Source organism: Mytilus edulis, chromosome 13 (assembly GCF_963676685.1).
Source record: "Mytilus edulis chromosome 13, xbMytEdul2.2, whole genome shotgun sequence".
NCBI lineage: Eukaryota > Metazoa > Mollusca > Bivalvia > Mytilida > Mytilidae > Mytilus > Mytilus edulis.
The window spans coordinates 73,933,836-73,954,059 of NC_092356.1; the positions used below are offsets into that span (position 1 = coordinate 73,933,836).

Genomic DNA, 20,224 nt, shown 5'->3' on the forward strand with positions numbered 1-20,224 from the left:
AAATTCTAGAATCACATTTTCACACAGACATAATCCAAACATTATCACAAATTCAACACTATTATGCTTGTTAAATCTATATCCAATACTATTATGTTTGTCAAATCCAATCAAATGTACATTATACACTGCACAAATATTTCATCTTCTTGTACACTCTTCCTCCTCAATATTCATAGGATATTCAAAAAAAAATAAAAATTGTTGAGCAAAGAGAACAGGAAAAGCCAGTCATCATGGTTAAGTTGTCATATCATTATGCTGCTACTTCATATCCAAAATCACAGTCTTCATAACGCTGTGAGAAAAATACTCCTATTTGTGTATCATGAAATCCAAAAAGTAAATTTGCGCAAAATACAAAATCTCTTCTACATGTTCTATGCAACAGACATATCAACCTGAAAAAGAAAATAAACGTAATAATGATTGATTTTTTTCTTTTTCTTAAACGAACATGTTAACAAGTATATGATTATCACACACAACATAAAATTCATCATCATTAATGTTGGTTTTAAACACATGATACTATGTAATTTAGAAATCAAATTCAACCGTTTTCTATATTATTTATATTTTTGTATAATTTATATGTGTATGTAAACAATTTCAGTGTGTATATTAACAATATGATATCAACTTATTTACTTTTTAAGCTCAACCTACTGTCTCTATTGTATAATTCTGAAGATACGTGCATGACGTGTAATATAGAAATAAATTATCTCTATAATGAATGAAAAACTAAATATATGTTCCTTAAACTGTTAAGGCTTAGGGCAAAAAGAAAAGAGAGAAAGATTAAACATATGGTGCAAAAACCAAAAGTGTAATATTTTATTCATACAAGAATCACACTTTATTGAAAAACATGAAAATGTCATAAACAATGAGATAAAAGGGAAACTTTAGCATAGTTTCGGATATTCACAATCAAGAGGCGTAACAATTCTTATAAAAGATAACATAAAATATAAAACTATTAATGAAACTAGAGATAATGACGAAAGAATAATACTCATTAATATAGAACTTGATGGTAATATCTTTACGCTACTGAATGTATATGCTCCGAACATTCGTCGAAATAGAAACTCTTTTTTTAAAAAAGTAAACAATATCATTAACAATAACCGCTTATGAATATTAATAATGGGGAGTGATATGAATGAAAGTTTAACTTCATTTGATAGTAAAAGTATTAGCCCTAATAATCAAAATAAACCTGTTAACAGTTTAAAGCAACTTATAAAAAAATTATAAACTTATTGATATTTGGAGAGAACTAAATCAAAACAGCAGTCAATTTACATGGAGAAGAAAAAACAATAGAAGTGTTGTAAGCAGAATTGATTTTTTTCTAATAAGCCCAGATATAAGACCGCACATAATATCAGCAGACATAAGACCTGCACTAGTATCACATACAGACCATCAAGCAATCTCTTTACAAATAAGACGTAAAGCTCAAAATAAAGGCAAAGGATTCTTTAAGATAAATAACAGTATACTGTATGATACAAAATACAAGGAAATAATAATTAAACTAATTGATACTCATAAAGAAAAAATACTCACCAAAAATAATGATCCTCGAGTTACTTGGGACATTTTCAAAACTAAAGTAATGGAGGTAACCATTGCAATCTGCAAACAAAAGGCTGCTGAAAGTAAAAATGAAATTAAACATTTAGAAAATAAGTTAAAATTCTTAAATGAAAAATCAAGTAATTCTCAACATCTTTAAAAAAAAAGAAATAAATAATGTTGAAAACAATTTATAGAATTTATATATAAAAGAAACTAGAGGTGCACAAATAAGATCCCGAGTCAGATGGACAGAAGAAGGGAAAAAAAACACAAAATATTTTTTGGGTCTTGAAAAATCAAGACAAACCAAGAAAACTATTTCCACCCATAGAAATGACCATGGTAATATTTTTACAGACGCCTCAGATATTCTTATTCTAGGAAAAAATTACTACCAAAATTTGTATTAAAGTACTAAACCGGACCCTTCAGAAACAAAAAAATATATAAGTCAAACAAAGATAGATCACTCACTATCCAATAATGACAGTGAACTATTGGGGGGCAACCTAACATTAGAAGAATGTACAAATGCTATATTTAACATGAAACTGAATAAATCCCCTGGACTAGATGGTCTCAGTGTAAACGTTTATCGAACATTTTGGTCATACCTAAAAGAATCTGCAGTGAAAGTATTTAATACATGTTATGAAAAAGAAGAAATGACAACTCTCCAAAAAATAGGTGTTATCTCCTTACTATATAAAAAGAATGATCCATTATCATTAGATAACTACATGCCAATCACTTTATTAAATGTAGACACTAAGCTTATGGCATATTGCCTTAGCGCAAAGATTAAAGATGGTGTTGTCCAAAGTTATTCATAGCGATCAGAATCACTACAAACCATTAAAGTCTGAAATGGCCTATATCTGTACTCGACTGTACTGATTTTTACTCGACCAGTCTAAATTGGTCTGACTTTTACTTGACATTACTCGACCCAAGTCTGAACCATACTTCACTGTACTGAATCGTACTTGACCTTTATCTTTGCCGTTGAAAATAGTCTGAACTATTACTCGACCAGTCTGAAACAGTCTTAACCCATTCTTGACATGTACTCGACCTATTTTTCCAGTCTAAACCATACTTAACCAAAGGTCTGAACAATACTCGACCAGTCTGAACCATACTAGACCAAAAACTCTCTACTTTTTTGACTGTTTAAATAAATTTCTTTTTAACTGACATATATAACAACTTCCAACAAAATTTATAAAAGATTTAAACCTTATAAAAGAAATATATCTCTGATTATATTTAGGATAAATAAAATATATTATATATAACTTATATCAAAAAGGGATAAAATTAAATAAATGAATAATATTATTTTTCTGATTAGTGGTGAAACATAAAGTATAATTAACCTCTGCTTGGGGCAAGCTCATAAATAAGATCACACCTGGTCAGAGGTATTAAATTCTAAATAACATTGATTCAAAATTGCAACATCATGTTTAAATTAAATAACAAGGCCTTTCGAATATACATGTATGTATTAGATAAGTAATACACGAGCTTAAGAAAATAGGGCTTTCTTTTACCTGTAAAACACACATGTACTGAGTTAATTAGAACATATTAAAGTGCTTTATGTATGACATGTTAATTTGACAAACAAATACTTAAATTAATTTAAATCTTTTTTTATTGTTACTTTGGAATACATTTCCTTTTTTAAAAAGGTTATCAAGGATTGCTAGGGAAATTCTATTATAATGATTATATTAAATTTTTGGTTTAATAAAACAAAACAATTATGCTCTCATTTTTTTTTTAATTTATTAAATTGTTTTATATACTATTTTATATATATCTTAATAAAAAAAACCATTCACTTCATTATAGGTGTCATACCACCAATTACTCCCTCAAATTTAAAACGTATGTGAAAGTAGGCCCATACGGACAAAAATAGTGCATTTGATGTCCTTGTTCACCTAAACTAACCAACAAATTTGCAGAAATGAAACTTTTGTTGAAAGAGAAATATATTAAGACCATTTTGAGCCAACATTTACCTGTATACGAGTGTTGCATTTAAAATTGAGGATTAGTGCGCTCCATGGTATACTAATTTAAGATTTCCAGAAAACCAGGGGGTACTTCCATCCGGGATCTCTCTTCTTTCTTATATGATTTTGAATGTATGTTAAAAATTGGCATGCAGAAAGGTGACACCTGTACAATTCAGGATATACTTTGTTTCTATGAAGTTAAACTTAAGGTAAAATATTTAGAAAGCTGTGAAAATTGCAAAATTTGGTTGAACAGATAGGGACTTTTAATTGGTGGTATGACACCTTTAAAACTAAAGTCAACTGACAACATATATCTATACTAGGATTAAGTTAATGGTGAAAATAGTCCAATTACCATAAAATATTTCCGAAATATTCATAAAATTTGAATAATATTGAAAATATTAGTCACAATTCATTTTTTTAGATTATTTGATCAGCTTGTTTTATTTATATTTTAAAAGTTGATATATATTATTATGTAAGTGTTGATTAATATTGAGTTGAAGTTATATTACGATTGATTATTGTGAAATTTTAATTTCAATACTGTATTAAATACATTTTTAATTTCAAGTTGTTGTTTAAATTTCATTTTTATTAAAAAAAAATCCTAAATTGATAAAATTCAGTTAATAGATACAAAGAATAGATCTAGTTTGGTTAAGACTTGGTCAAGTATGGTTCAGACTAGGTCGAGTATGGTTCAGACTAGGTCGAGTACAGTTCAGACTTGGTTGAGTACGGTTCAGACTAGGTCGAGTACAGTTCAGACTCGTATAAAACGGTTAAGTACTGGTCAAGTACACATTCAGACTGTTAAGTATGGTTCAGACTACAGTCGAGTATTATTAAGTAAATCTCAGACGAATTCAGACTGGTCGAGTAAAAATCAGTACAGTCGAGTACAGATATAGGCCATTTCAGACTTTTAATGGTTTGTAGTGAATGGATATATAAAAAATCGGTTCATAGGTTTTAACATTCGCCAGATTCAAGATATTATAGACTACTCAGAAAAATTTAATATAGATGGGGTTTTATTGTTCATAGACTTTTCCAAAGCCTTTGATTCTTTAGAATGGCCCTTCATGTATGAATCTCTACTAAAATTTGGAATACCACATTCCTTCTTAAAATGGGTTAAAACGTTATACAATGATAATAAAGGATGCCTGTCTAATAACGGCTGGATCTCAGAAACCTATAGTCTTCACCGTGGTATAAAACAAGGATGTCCGTTAAGTTCTCTTATTTTTGTTATAGCAGTTGAAAATCTGGCCTGTAGAGTAAGACAAGATTCAAACATTAAAGGGTTTCAAATTAAACTTGATGAAAAAACGCATAGTTTAAAAATTTCCAAATTGGCTGATGACACAACACTCTTTCTCAGTTCAAAAAATGAAATACACAAAGTATTGAACCTAATAGAAATATTTGGAACACTTTCTGGTTTGAAACTGAATAAATCTAATACAGAAGGTATATGGTAAGGTAGACTTAAACATTGTAAAGAAACAATTGAAAATATACACTGGAGCAAAGAACCAAGTAAAAGTCTAATATGACAAATTTTAAAAATATTGCAAAAACAATGAAACAGAAAAAAAATAATTAATACTTGATTGGGAAAAAAGAAATTTAACCATGATAGGTCAAATAACAGTTGTTAAGTCGCTTATTTTACCTAATCTTACTTTTTTTTTTAGCTTCGGTTGTTTCAATACCCAAAATGTACATAAAAGATTTAAAAAACCTCATATATAATTTTATATGAAATAATAAACAAGAAAAGGTTAAACGTTCAACACTCACCAAAGATTACACAAATGGAGGTATACAAATGACAGACATTGATTACTTAATAAATGCACTAAATATTTCATGGGTTAAACGATTAACGTCAAAAGAATTTGCTAATTGGAAAGTCATTCCAACATATTATTTCAATAAATTTGGTAAAAACAACCTTATATTTCATATGATGCCTGACAACATAAAATCATTACCTAATTTATGTAATGTTCTACCCTCATTTTACTTAAACATATTAAAGAGCTGGTATGAAGCAAATAATTCACCAACAAGTAATACACCTATCATAAATTTAAGAAATATTAGGCAGCAAATGTTGTGGGGTTATAGAAACATAAAATTTAAAGGAAAATGTTTATTTTACCTAAATTGGATAAAAGATGGTATTATTTTCATTAATGATATAATTGATCAAAAAGGGCACATATCACAAAAACTTATATTGGAGAAACTGACCCCAAAAACCAATTGGATCTCAGAACTTTTAAAATTGAAAAATTGTATTCCAAAAGAATGGGTTAGTACATTAAAATCTGACAAATCTTTGAAAACTTCTGTAAAAACAAAATTAAACTTGTCCTTGATTGTTAACCAAAAAACCCAGAACTAATTGAAAATATGTCATCCAAAGATATATATAACCATTTAAATAACAAAATGATGAGAGAACACTAGGATTCTCCAAATGGAAAAACATCTTCAATCTAGAATCAATCACTCCAATAAACAATGTGCTTCAATTTACTTTTACCTATTTAATTAATAACAAATATAAAATGTTATGATGGAAATTACTTCATTACATCCTCCCATGTAAACAATAACTACTACAATGGCACATACAAGAAACAAGTATGTGTGACTTGTGTAACGTGACTGAAGATTACGAACACTTTTTTCTTAAATGTCAATTCTTTCATGAATTGTGGAAGAAAATATATGTACTTGTAAGCGGAATCAAAATTGGGTCACATATTTTTAATTTTAAAAGTTTAGTACTGGGTTATAAAATACATGTATAATGATATAAATCTCTTCCTAACTGTTTTATTATATTCAATTCATAAAAGTACTCATATATCAAATTATAAACAAAAAGGCATAGACGCTTATGCAGTTTTCAGAAATGAATTTTTAAACACATACGAAATTAACATATATATTAATGCTAAAAACAGCAAATATTTAAATGATGTAAAAAGATACATATGATCATGAATAGCTAAATATAATATATTTTCATTTGTGTAGCAAAAGTTGACAATATATCGGAACACGTGGTAATAAACCAAAACAGCATGCTTTATGAAAATGTACAGAATTTTGTCTCAAAATACTTTTATACACACTTTATCACTAAATCAAATGAATTTCCAACTACAATGTCGAAACTTACCACATGTAATTTTTAACTAAAGTTTAAGTTGTTCGTGAGTATCAATAAAACGTATAAATTAATCGGGGCAATTGATCAACCAGCTTCAGCGGTTTTCATCAATAAGGTTAAAGGTCAACGATCATAAAGTTTTAATCTTTAATAACGAAACCGGACAAAACTGTACACTTTCCGTAATCATGAAACAATATAGTTTGTAAAATGTATGTAATAACCATGAACTGTAAAACTAACAAATTATCTATATATATGAATTCACTGAATAAATTCCCTGGTTATCCAGTGACTAATTCACAGGGATACTCTTCCAGCTGGTCGAGCAATTTGTTACAACAGCAAAGAAAAGTGCAACAAAGATATTATTTAAAAAAACAAACAAAACAAACCATACAGAATTAAACTTTTTTATTGATGAACATGTGGTTTATTATGCTTCAAGAACAAAATATCAATTTTTCATTTTTTTGCGGAGTTTCCCTTTAATGTCAGGATGGATTGTATAATACAAATTATAACAATATTGAAACACATTGACTATAAACTTTTGTCCGCACCAATTAGGAGTGCCAGCATGTCATCTTTTTATTGAACATACTGACTCGGTACATAAATTCAGTAATGTTGATACCGTAGGCTGGCTCGTATAACTAAATAACTTGACTGTATCTACCAAAATTGACTACATTTCCATTTGAGTAGGTAAATTTATATGGCTGCATAGTTAATTAGTATGTTTGTTTTATGTCAGGATGATATGTATTATACAAATGACAGCAATGGAACACAATGAGAGAAATAATGGAACCCAATGACAACAAAATTATGTCTGCGTCATGTATATGGCCGCATAATGTATCTGTATTTCTTTAATGTAAGGATGAATTGTATAGTACAATTGACAGCAATATTTCAGGCTAGCTGGTAGAACAGAAAGAATTGACCGTATCGACCCAAAATATGAGAATATTTGCATTGAATTATGTAAATCTGTATATGTCCGCCAAATAAATCTAATTACTTTATGTAAGGATTAGTTGTATAATAAAAATGATAAAAGTATTGAAAAACAACGACTACACTCTTTTGCATTTGTATCGATTTGTAATGCCAGCATGTAATTTTTTTATTGAAAATATTGACCAGTTGGTCCGAGACCACAATTATTTCGTAGTGCATTTCTTTTAGAACATATATGAAAATTAAAAAATAGAAAACTTCATCGGCTCTAACTCAAAATATGGACAATTTTATGTTTAGGGCGTCTTGAAATCTTTTGACAGCTTCCGAAGTGCTAATTTTGAACCTTTTTCAGCTGGACCAAATCACTACTTTCCTTTAAAATTCTGGACCCCAATTTTTTACAGTGTAATTTCACCCCCTACTTGCAATTTGAGGCATTAAACATGGAGAAAAAAATTTGGAAGGGGTATAAAAATACAAGGCAATTAACCCACTGTCAACACTAAAGACTATATTCTGCATCAGGTGCCAGACTGACTTCGTTTTATTTGAAATTTTGACTTATACAAAAAATGCAGTAGTTTTGATACCACAGTTAGGCTCGTTTAGCAAAATAGTAACACAACGACCTCAAACTTTTGTCGGCATAAATTTGGAGTGCTAACATGTCATTTTTCGTTGAAAATATTGATATTAACTCGGTACAAAATTCAGTACCGCAGGCTGGCTCGAAAAACTAAATTATTTGACTGCATCTACCAAAACTGACTATATTTCCATTTTAGAAGTTGAATTTATTCGGCCGCATAGTGAATCAGTATTTTGTTTTATGTCAGGATGAATTGTATAATACAAATGTCAGCAATATTGGAACACAATGACTCAAAGTTATGTGTGACCCAATTTGGAGTGCCAGAATATATTCGTTTTATTGAAAATATTGACTCGTAACAAAAAATTAAGTAGTTTTGATATACATAGATAAAGGCAACAGTAGTATACCGCTGTTCAAAATTCATAAATCGACAGAGAAAAAACAAATCCGGGTTACAAACTAAAACTGATGGAAACGTTTCAAATATAAGAGAACTACGACACAACAGAGACACAACACCGAAACATAACACACACAGACACGAACAACAATATAACAATGGCCATTTTCCTGACTTGGTACAGGGCATTTTATGAAAAAAGGGTGGGTTGAACCTGGTTTTGTGGCATTCCAAACCCCCCGCTTTAATGAATAGACGCATGATGCATCAACATTTTGTTTGATGTAAAAATGGTTTGAATTATACAAATGACAGCAATATGAGAAACACAATCATGACAATGACTACTTAAAAGAAGACCAAAAGATACCAGAAGGACAGCCATACTCATAAATCGACAATAAACTGACAACGCCATGGCTAAAAAGGAAAAGGACAAACAGACAAACAAAAGTACACATAACACAACATAGAAAACTAAAGAATAAACAACACGAACCCCACAAAAAACTAGGAGTGATCTCAGGTGCTCCGGAAGGGTACGCAGATTCTGCTGCACATGTGGTACCCATCGTGTTGCTTATGAGATAAGACATCCGGTAAATAGTCTAGTTTGGTAGGTCACATCTATGAAAGGGAAGGGGACTGTAGTTACGACGTAAGGAACATATCCGATATCTTTTGTGAAACGGTTAGTCCATAACGGTCAACCAACTCGTGATGGCGTCCGTAAAATTTACGAAGAAATGATTTCATCTTCACCAGTTGGAACTCTTGATTTAATAGCTTCCTTGTGAGCAACCACCCTCTATAAAAAAAATCATGATAGGAAATGTAAGCACGGAAAAATCGTATCAATTGGGTGATAAATACACCGTATGCGGGTGCTGCTTGAATGTTGCTACTTAGAAAAGGAAAGTTCACAATTTGAAAGCTGAAAGCATCTCTTTTGTCATAAAATTTTGGTTTCAATCGACCCTCATTGTCAATTTCTAGATGTAAGTCAAGACATGAGGCTGTCTTAACTGTATTTGTTGTATCCTTTATCTGTAGTTCAAGGTGATAGATGCATTCGACATAGTCACCATATTTTGAATTATTTAGTGAAAGAACATCATCTATATAGCGGAAAGTAGAGTTGAAGAATATTGCTTACTTCTTTTATTTCTTCCTAAGAAGTTCCTGTATGAAGTCTGCCTCATAATTATAAAGAAACAAGTCGGCAAGAAGAGGGCACAATTCGTTCCCATTGAAATGCTGATAGTCTGTTGAAGAACACGTCCTCCGAACGTAACAAATATGTTGTCAGTCAAGAAATCAAGCATCTTGATAATGTCATTTTCAGAGAATTTTTTGTTTGAATTAGAGTGATCCTTTACAAAGTAGGATTTATCCATTCCTAAGACAAGATACTTGTATCTTCGTTGGCCATTCTTTTCTTTGGAACAAAGCAATACCAACTCTTTCAATTTGTCTTTTAGTTTGGAATGGGGTGTACTTGTATAAACTGTAGAAAAGTCAAATGTTTTAATACTATTACAAGATGAAAGAGAGTTGGATTGTTTGTACTATAAAAGATCTTTGGAATTTTTAGGTATCCACATCTGATCCACGCACCTCTAGAATAGGCAGTTTCAAAATAATTTTGAAGCCCGTCTTTGATTGCTTGCTGATAAAATAGATGTTAATAATTAAGAAAGAATTTTCGTTGAACACTCGGAAGACCCAGCAATATACCGTTGTTTGTAATGACACTTATGCAGTTTAGAAATCCAATATAGTGATGGAAGATCCAGTTCATCATCTTTGGTTGAAATTCCAAAGGTAAATCAGTAATCTTTCATGAAGTCAGCATGGATTATTTAAAACAAATGATTACAATATTGAAAACTTTGGTCTGCATTAATTTCGGAGTGCCAGCATGTCATTTTTTTTTTAAATTGACTCGTAACTAAAATTTAGATTTTGTGAAACCTCAGGATTGCTAGCACAACACAACTATATTTCATTTTAATCGTGTAACTTGATATGGCCGCATAGTAAGTCAATATGTCTTTTTATGTCAGGATTAATTGTATTGTACAAATGACAGTAATTTTGATATATCAGGCTAGCTGATATAACAAAAATATTATAGCACATCAACCAAAACTTGAGTGTCATTTCTTATTGAAAATATTGTCTCGTAACAATCAGTCTGGTAGTGTTGATACCTCATGCTGGCTGTAATTACAGATATTATTTGACTGCAACAACCAAAACTGACCATATTTGCACTTTATTACACTAGTAGCACGATTTCAGTCTGTAACGGTCATTTTGGTCTGATCATATCTTAATTGACTGAATTTACTGAGGTATAATCAAGACTGAAACTTCTAGCGAGTTGTTTAGATCCGCTAAGACCGTGTCAGACCAAATCAGTTTAAATCTCAAAATTAACATTCAAAATGGTCAGACCATGTTTCGATCCTTTCAGTATGCCGGTATGATACCACGAGTTACGCCCCTTCTGCTTGATTAGTGCATTTAAGATTAATTATAGATTTATTTGAAGTTAAAGTATTATATCTCTCGAATAAATAATAATAAACTAAACTAATTAAAAATTAAATCCTCTGTTGATTCTTTATTTCCGTTGTTGTTTTGTTGAGGAACTAATAAATTATTCGTCTATATATGTAACACTCCCAAACGTGCCCTTCCCCCAAAACGTGTCCGATTCCCCCAAACGTGTCTTTTCTCCCGAAACGTGTCCGAAATGTACAATATTCCCCAAACGTGTCCGATTTCATAACCACCAAACGTGTCCGATTTCATAACCCCCAAACGTGTCCGATTTCATAACCACCAAACGTGTCCGATTTCATAACCACCAAACGTGTCCGATTTCATAACCCCCAAACGTGTCCGATTTCATAACCCCCAAACGTGTCCGATTTCATAACCCCCAAACGTGTCCGATTTCATAAACCCCAAATGTGTCCGATTTCATAACCCCCAAACGTGTCCGATTTCATAACCCCCAAACGTGTCCGATTTCATAACCCCCAAACGTGTCCGATTTCATAACCCCCAAACGTGTCCGATTTCATAACCCCCAAACGTGTCCGATTTCATAACCCCCAAACGTGTCCGATTTCATAAACCCCAAATGTGTCCGATTTCATAACCCCCAAACGTGTCCGATTTCATAACCCCCAAACGTGTCCGATTTCATAACCCCCAAACGTGTCCGATTTCATAACCACCAAACGTGTCCGATTTCATAACCACCAAAACGTGTCCGATTCCCCCAAACGTGTCTTTTCTCCCGAAACGTGTCCGAAATGTACAATATTCCCCAAACGTGTCCGATTTCATAACCCCCAAACGTGTCCGATTTCATAACCCCCAAACGTGTCCGATTTCATAAACCCCAAACGTGTCCGATTTCATAACCACCAAACGTGTCCGATTTCATAACCACCAAACGTGTCCGATGTCATAACCACCAAACGTGTCCGATAATTGTTATTCGCCAAAACGTGTCCAATATTTAACGCCAAAACGTCACACGTCTTTTAGCACTAATACTGTACATGTATATCCTAAATAAAATCGCTGATAACGTTTATCAGATTTAGTTAGTACAATGTAGGTTTTAATGATTATAATTATTGCAAACTTTATCTGTTTTTATTAATTGACTTTGACTGAAATTGCTTATTGTCCAGTTGCAAGTATTTCATATTCATTTAGAGAGAACATGCTCATAATTCTGGAGTTGAATTAATCTTTTTTTTTTGTTAATTATTTGTGACACCAAATCGCCTGCACCGCAGCCGTCCCGCTAGACCACACGACCACCTGGGCTTCACAAAGGTAAAGCGTTCGGTGGGCATGTGTTACCTTTCCACGTCAGTTTTAATCTTGCGGCGTACTACAGTACATGATACATAAGGCATGGAGATGTTATTGTTACAGATCAGCTAAATTATCTATAGTGAAGGATCCTACAAATTCATGTAAAATACAGTCACAGAAAATAATTAATTTCATAAGTACGTCTGAGTCAGTGACAACTCTACAACAGATTTATCCATCGGATCGCCATCAATGATGGTGATACATGGCTGTGTACATAATGTATATACAACTCGTCTAAACATCAACCTAACAATGTTAGATCTGTAAATTTGCTTTCGCAAATTTTTGGTTCTTCCCTCGCCGGGATTCGAACCCATGCTACAGTGATATCGTGACACCAAATCGCCTGTACCGCAGCCGTCCCGCTAGACCACACGACCACCTGGGCTTCACATAAGTTAAATGTTCGGTGGGCAATTGTTACCTTTCCACGTCAGTTTAAATCTAGCGGCGTACTACAGTTCATGATATATAAGGCATGGAGATCTTATTGTAACAGATGAGCTAAATTATCTATAGTATATATATACAACTCGTAAAATATATATACAACTCGTCTAAACATCAACCCAACAATGTTAGATCATATACATATATATACAACTCGTCTAAACATCAACCCAACAATGTTAGATCTGTAAATTTGCTTTCTCAATTATTCGTTCTTCCCTCGCCGGGATTCGAACCCTTGCAACTGAGATATCGTGACACCAAATCGCCTGCACTGTAGTCGCTAGACCACACGACCAACTGGGCTCCAAAATGAAGCTTTCGGTGGCCGATTGTTACCTTTCCACGTCAGGTTTAATCTTGCGTCGTATACATATAGCACCAGTGGCAGATTGCCTCCTTGTGCAGGTCCCCAAAACAATGTCTAACAAAATTTTATTGCCACTGTATATTCTTGTCTAGAGCGGAAATTAATCACAGCTTGATTTGACTCCTTAAACTTGCCGTTAATTAATACAAATGTCCAAAATGCGAGATCAATGACAACGTATCGGTGGTTGTGTAAATATTGACACCTGTGTGTAATGTCTGCTAAAGTTTTGATGTAAAATACATGTACATGCATTTTGATCTGAATAGTACGAATTTATATTGGTTTATAATACAATACAGGTTAAGATCGATTAACAGGTGAAACTTTTTAAATAATAGGTACAAATATTTGTTTAATGTCGACAATGGTAGTTACATCTATATTTGGATATCTCTTCATTCCAAAATTTAGTACGCACAAAAACATTATGTGTGTATGTATTTTCTTATTGTTCTTCGAAAACGTCTTTTTGTGAATTGATTCAACAACAAAGTCAACTGGCTATTTATTTTTGAATACCATACATGTACAATATTTTTTTTTTTTAAACGGAATGTCGTATTTCCTTCCCCTTTTATTTGCTCCGGTCCAGGAAAATTAATTGACATTAATCAAATGCTAATTTTTGTTCACAGTATCTATTTTGAAGCAGAATCTCGGACCCAAGCATACAGTTCTAAAATTTGTGTATTTACTTGTCTCAATTACCATGTATTTGTATGAAGATAAGAATAGGTCACCATTTATAAAGATAAAAAAGATTATATAGATGATGAAATGTAAAGAAAATATATATTGATTGTTTCGTTGTTTAACATTCAGTGGCAAATATTTGATGCATTTAAAGCAGGCAAATATTCAGTAAGTACAGATATATGGTACTAAAAATAAGATATAGAAATATAGAAATGATGATCTGAGCTCCCCTCCCCTAAAAATAACTCACTCGTACTTCTTGCATATATATATATCTCCAAATGGAAAAACATCTTCAATCTAGAATCAATCACTCCAATAAACAATGTGCTTCAATTTACTTTTACCTATTTAATTAATAACAAATATAAAATGTTATGATGGAAATTACTTCATTACATCCTCCCATGTAAACAATAACTACTACAATGGCACATACAAGAAACAAGTATGTGTGACTTGTGTAACGTGACTGAAGATTACGAACACTTTTTTCTTAAATGTCAATTCTTTCATGAATTGTGGAAGAAAATATATGTACTTGTAAGCAGAATCAAAATTGGGTCACATATTTTTAATTTTAAAAGTTTAGTACTGGGTTATAAAATACATGTATAATGATATAAATCTCTTCCTAACTGTTTTATTATATTCAATTCATAAAAGTACTCATATATCAAATTATAAACAAAAAGGCATAGACGCTTATGCAGTTTTCAGAAATGAATTTTTAAACACATACGAAATTAACATATATATTAATGCTAAAAACAGCAAATATTTAAATGATGTAAAAAGATACATATGATCATGAATAGCTAAATATAATATATTTTCATTTGTGTAGCAAAAGTTGACAATATATCGGAACACGTGGTAATAAACCAAAACAGCATGCTTTATGAAAATGTACAGAATTTTGTTTCAAAATACTTTTATACACACTTTATCACTAAATCAAATGAATTTCCAACTACAATGTCGAAACTTACCACATGTAATTTTTAACTAAAGTTTAAGTTGTTCGTGAGTATCAATAAAACGTATAAATTAATCGGGGCAATTGATCAACCAGCTTCAGCGGTTTTCATCAATAAGGTTAAAGGTCAACGATCATAAAGTTTTAATCTTTAATAACGAAACCGGACAAAACTGTACACTTTCCGTAATCATGAAACAATATAGTTTGTAAAATGTATGTAATAACCATGAACTGTAAAACTAACAAATTATCTATATATATGAATTCACTGAATAAATTCCCTGGTTATCCAGTGACTAATTCACAGGGATACTCTTCCAGCTGGTCGAGCAATTTGTTACAACAGCAAAGAAAAGTGCAACAAAGATATTATTTAAAAAAACAAACAAAACAAACCATACAGAATTAAACTTTTTTATTGATGAACATGTGGTTTATTATGCTTCAAGAACAAAATATCAATTTTTCATTTTTTTGCGGAGTTTCCCTTTAATGTCAGGATGGATTGTATAATACAAATTATAACAATATTGAAACACATTGACTATAAACTTTTGTCCGCACCAATTAGGAGTGCCAGCATGTCATCTTTTTATTGAACATACTGACTCGGTACATAAATTCAGTAATGTTGATACCGTGATAACTCACTCGTACTTCTTGCATATATATATATCTCTAAAAAAATTCTGGATCCGCCCCTGCTATATGGTGTAAATTAAAAAAAATCCGTTTTTGTTAAAATGCTTGAGTTCATAGGCACGTGCTAGTTATCAACCGGGTTAACAGGTAACAAAATCAATGATCTATAACGCATGAAGTAAATGACTATTTTACAATATACAATATACGGCTAAAAGTTAAAGAATTGATGAATTTGTGTAAACGTTTTAAGCTGTTGATGTTTGACCGTCAGTTTTAATATATGCTATATATGTTTTATATTCAATAAAATAATGAATCTGAACCTATTATAGCTTAGTTAGTATGTGTAGTTTAAAGATCTTTATACAATATTAAATATTTCTAAACCCTATACCAAAACATAATACTAACTATTTGAGCGCTGCATGGCAAACCATTGTTTAGTTAAGAAAGCCTTTAAATTTTGTCAGTTATATAAAGTGGTGGGTATTTGTATTCTATTTTTTTGGCAAATTGCATCACTATTCATATATTTTGTATTCCACAACTATATATACTATAAGTTGTGAATTGTGCTTAAAGTCCAGTGGCAAATTTGTCATGCTTGTTCAGGACCGGAACTGTGGTTTTATGACATGAAATGACTCTTCCTTAAAAGAAATTTTTCCCTCACCTCCTGTTATTGCCTATCGCAGACCCAGAAATCTCAAAGACATACTTGTGACATCAAAAGTAAAGAAACAAGAAACTTCTAAATTTGGGTGTTACAAACAATGCGGTAGAAGCAATTGTAAGTGCTGTAAAGCCGCCAAGACTGACCACTCTTTCATCAGCAAAGTAAAAAATCAGCGATACAACATCTATGTTACATCTAATTGTGAAACGGAAAATAGTATTTATATTCTTACTTGTGGAATTTGCAAGATGCAGTATGTTGGTAAAACAGAAACTAAATTCAACATCAGACTTAACAATCACCGGTCGTTCTATACAAAATGAAGAAACTGTCCAATTACGAGACACCTCTTATGAACAGGACATACTTTTGATAATATCACCTTTCAAATAATTGAGGTAAACCAAAATTGGGACTCCGAAAGGAGAAAACAGAGAGAAAGGTTCTGGATGCATCAGCTACGTACTCTTGAATCTGATGGACTTAATGAAAGGGATGAAAAACAGTTCTACCCAAAACCAAAGGAATTAATCATGAATTTCATTGTATTTAACTAAAACAACTATTTGTTTAGATTTAAAAATTGTTATGTACAATAAACGGCAAACATATGTTTTATATAGACCATCAATCAATATGTTAAACTTTTACACGAATTTTGGGTAGCTCAAGCTACAAAGATATTTTTTGTCATGCATCCGATTTCACCTAGATAGATGCACACGCCCGATGAAGCTAATTTGTTTAGCGAAATATTGCGTGAATAATATATAAAATATAACAACTAATTTTATAACACTCATTAGTGTGTTAAAGTTACATTCTTAGACACTTATATAATTTAATTTAGTAACTGCATCAGTTTATTTACAAACTGATCCACACCTAGATAGATTGAATGTTGATTGTTGCTTTTTTAGACACTATATATATATATATAACAAGTCAAAAAGGGTACAACATCACCATAAAATAACTATAAAATATACAAATATTAGATATTTCGGATAACAGATATCCTTCTTCAATAATAGCACGATGTCAAATGAATCATGTCAATTCAAATTGAGACTCTATCAAAATCTTGATTTATACAATTTAAGCGAACGCTGGAACAATTTTAAAATTTCCAAACACACCGCAAAGACTACAGAAATATGCCAAAAATAAAAATAGTTATTTACGATGTGAAATGGCACAACTTTAGATTTCCAAAGGATGTGACAGTTGAGATGTAATAACTGCATTGAGGGCAGTCCTCAAACAAAAAAATCAAAATAATCAAAAATGTCCTTACCGATCCAGGATGGTATAAATTAGACAACGGTAGGGCAATTACAACGGAAACTACATATTAAAGCCTTCCAAACGAATAGCAGTCTAATAGTGATTGAAAAAATAAGTTTTGTATATTGAGCTTAAATAATTAAACGTGGCAACGTACTTATACATCATCCCGAATCAATGAAAACCTGTAATTTAAACGGTAATTTTAAAAATAATTTCGAACTGTAAAGCCAGTACTAAATCCGGCGTTGTTTAAAACAGGTGGTCACAGGAAAATGAGGGACTCGTTCTATGTTTTTTCATTTATGCCCTCTGGGGAGACTGTCCGTAACTTTCTTATCCAAAATCATTCCCGAGCGACTCTGTCGACCTTCGACCAACACTCGTTGTGGTCTATGATCGTGATGGTAAGGTTTTTGAGATCAGCTTTTGTGTGTCCAGGTGATCTCAAATGACGACTTACGGGTAGGTCGGGCTTGCAAGTGTAGTCACTTCGATGACCATTCATGCGTTTGTTAAATGGCTGCTCTGTCTCGCCAACATACTGCATGCCACATCGACACTGAAGGAGGTATACAACATTCTGGGTTTTGCAAGTTACATTGCAATATATAGTGTACACAGACCCAGTCGAGTGGCAAGTGAATGTTTGAGTATTCAGTATTTGTTGACAAGTCAGGCAACGTCTGTTACCACATGACTTGCACCATCCTGCAGTTGAACAGCTTTTATTTGAGGAAACGTCAGCTCTAACAAATAAGTCTTTCAGACTTGCTGGTCTCCGAAAAGCTAAGACAGGAGGATTGGGAAAGATCTTGGATAATTTAGGGTGTTTGGCAATAGTTTGCCAATTGGCACGGATCAAACGTGAAAGGTTATTAAAGGCTGGATTGTATGTAAGAACAAACGGGACTATTTTGCTGCGCCTCTTCCGTTTGTACTGTAAGAGGTCATTGCGGCTGTTATTGTTAGCGCGCGCAAACCCCTTATCTATGTCCAATTTCTTATAACCTCGTTTTGTCAAAAATCCGCGAAGTTCCTGTAACCGTTTCGTGACAGCCTCCTCAGAGGAGCAAATCCGCTTGACTCTGAGAGCTTGACTGTACGGGATACTTTTTGTACAGTGTTTTGGGTGACAGCTTTGGGGAGAAAGGTATTGATGTTTATCTGTGGGTTTACAGTAGAGGTCTGTTGATATGACACCGTCCTTTATAGATGTGGTTGTGTCTAAGAAAGATATCTTAGAGTCGGAAATTTCATACGTAAATTTAATTGAATGGTGGGCGTTGTTTGCATGTCTGATGAAATCATCCAGTTTTTGTTGAGATTCAATCCATTTCATGTCAACATCATCAATGAAACGGAACCAAGACAAAGGTTTGAATAAAGATGTTGCAATAATTTGTTTTTCTAATTTGCCCATGAAAATATTGGCGTAAGACGGTGCCATTTTCGTCCCCATCGCTGTCCCGTTAATTTGAAGGTAATGCTCACCATTAAAGGTGAAATTGTTGCATTTCAGGACCAGAGTAAGCAGCTGGACTAAACATTCAGTAGGTGGTTCTAAAATGTTGCGCGAGTCCCATATTTCCCTACAAGATTGTATGCCGTCATCATGAGGTATGTTGGTATACAATGAGGTGACATCTAAAGTGACAAGGAGGGTTTCCGGAGGAAGAGGGTTCATGGATTCCATTTTACGAAGATAATCTGTAGTGTCTTGAATGTGGGAAGGAAGATTTTCTACATGAGATCTTAAATGAAAATCGACGAATTCCGAGATTTTCTCAGTCGGATGGCCGTTTGCGGATACAATGGGTCTACCAGGGTTGTTAACCTTGTGTATTTTGGGAAGAAGATACAAACGACCAGGCTTGGCATTCTCTGGCTTTAAATAACCAATTGTATCCTCATCTATGTGACCGTCATTGTACATGGTTTGTAACGCAGTGATAATTTTGGAGCTAAACTCGGAAGTAGGGTCATAGTCTAGCTTCTTATAAAATCTCTCATCAGAGAGCTGACGCACTGCTTCCGCGATGTAGTTAGCTTTGTCCATTATCACAACGGCACTGCCCTTGTCTGCTGGTTTTATCACAATATCATCTCGGTTTCTCAGCGATTGTATGGCTTTTTTCTCGTCAGGAGAGGTGTTGTAAAATGACGAGTACTTGTTGCTAGCTAGATGAACAACATCCGATTTGATTTTGTCGATAACATCTTCCAGTGTAGCAGATTTACTAGGTTTTGGAATCCATGAACTCTTCTTTTTAAAATGCGGAATTATGATTTCTTCCTCCGAGTCAGACGTGTCTGTGTCCTCCTCATTATCCACCTCTTTATCCTTGTTACCAAAATATTCTTTGATTCTGAGGGTTCTAGCAAAGTTATCAAGGTCATCTCCCAATTTCATA

The 20,224-nt window shown here is 32.6% G+C and overlaps 1 protein-coding gene across 1 annotated transcript; it reads right to left on the reverse strand.

The window, feature by feature from the left end:
- Positions 1–256: 256 nt before the first annotated feature.
- On the reverse strand, positions 257–20,223 carry LOC139500554 (uncharacterized). Its single transcript, XM_071289303.1, has 2 exons — positions 19,073–20,223; positions 257–401 (listed from the first exon to the last, which is right to left on the reverse strand). Exons 1-2 carry the CDS (start codon positions 20,221–20,223, stop codon positions 257–259), a joined length of 1,296 nt encoding a protein of 431 aa, XP_071145404.1.
- Position 20,224: the final 1 nt, after the last annotated feature.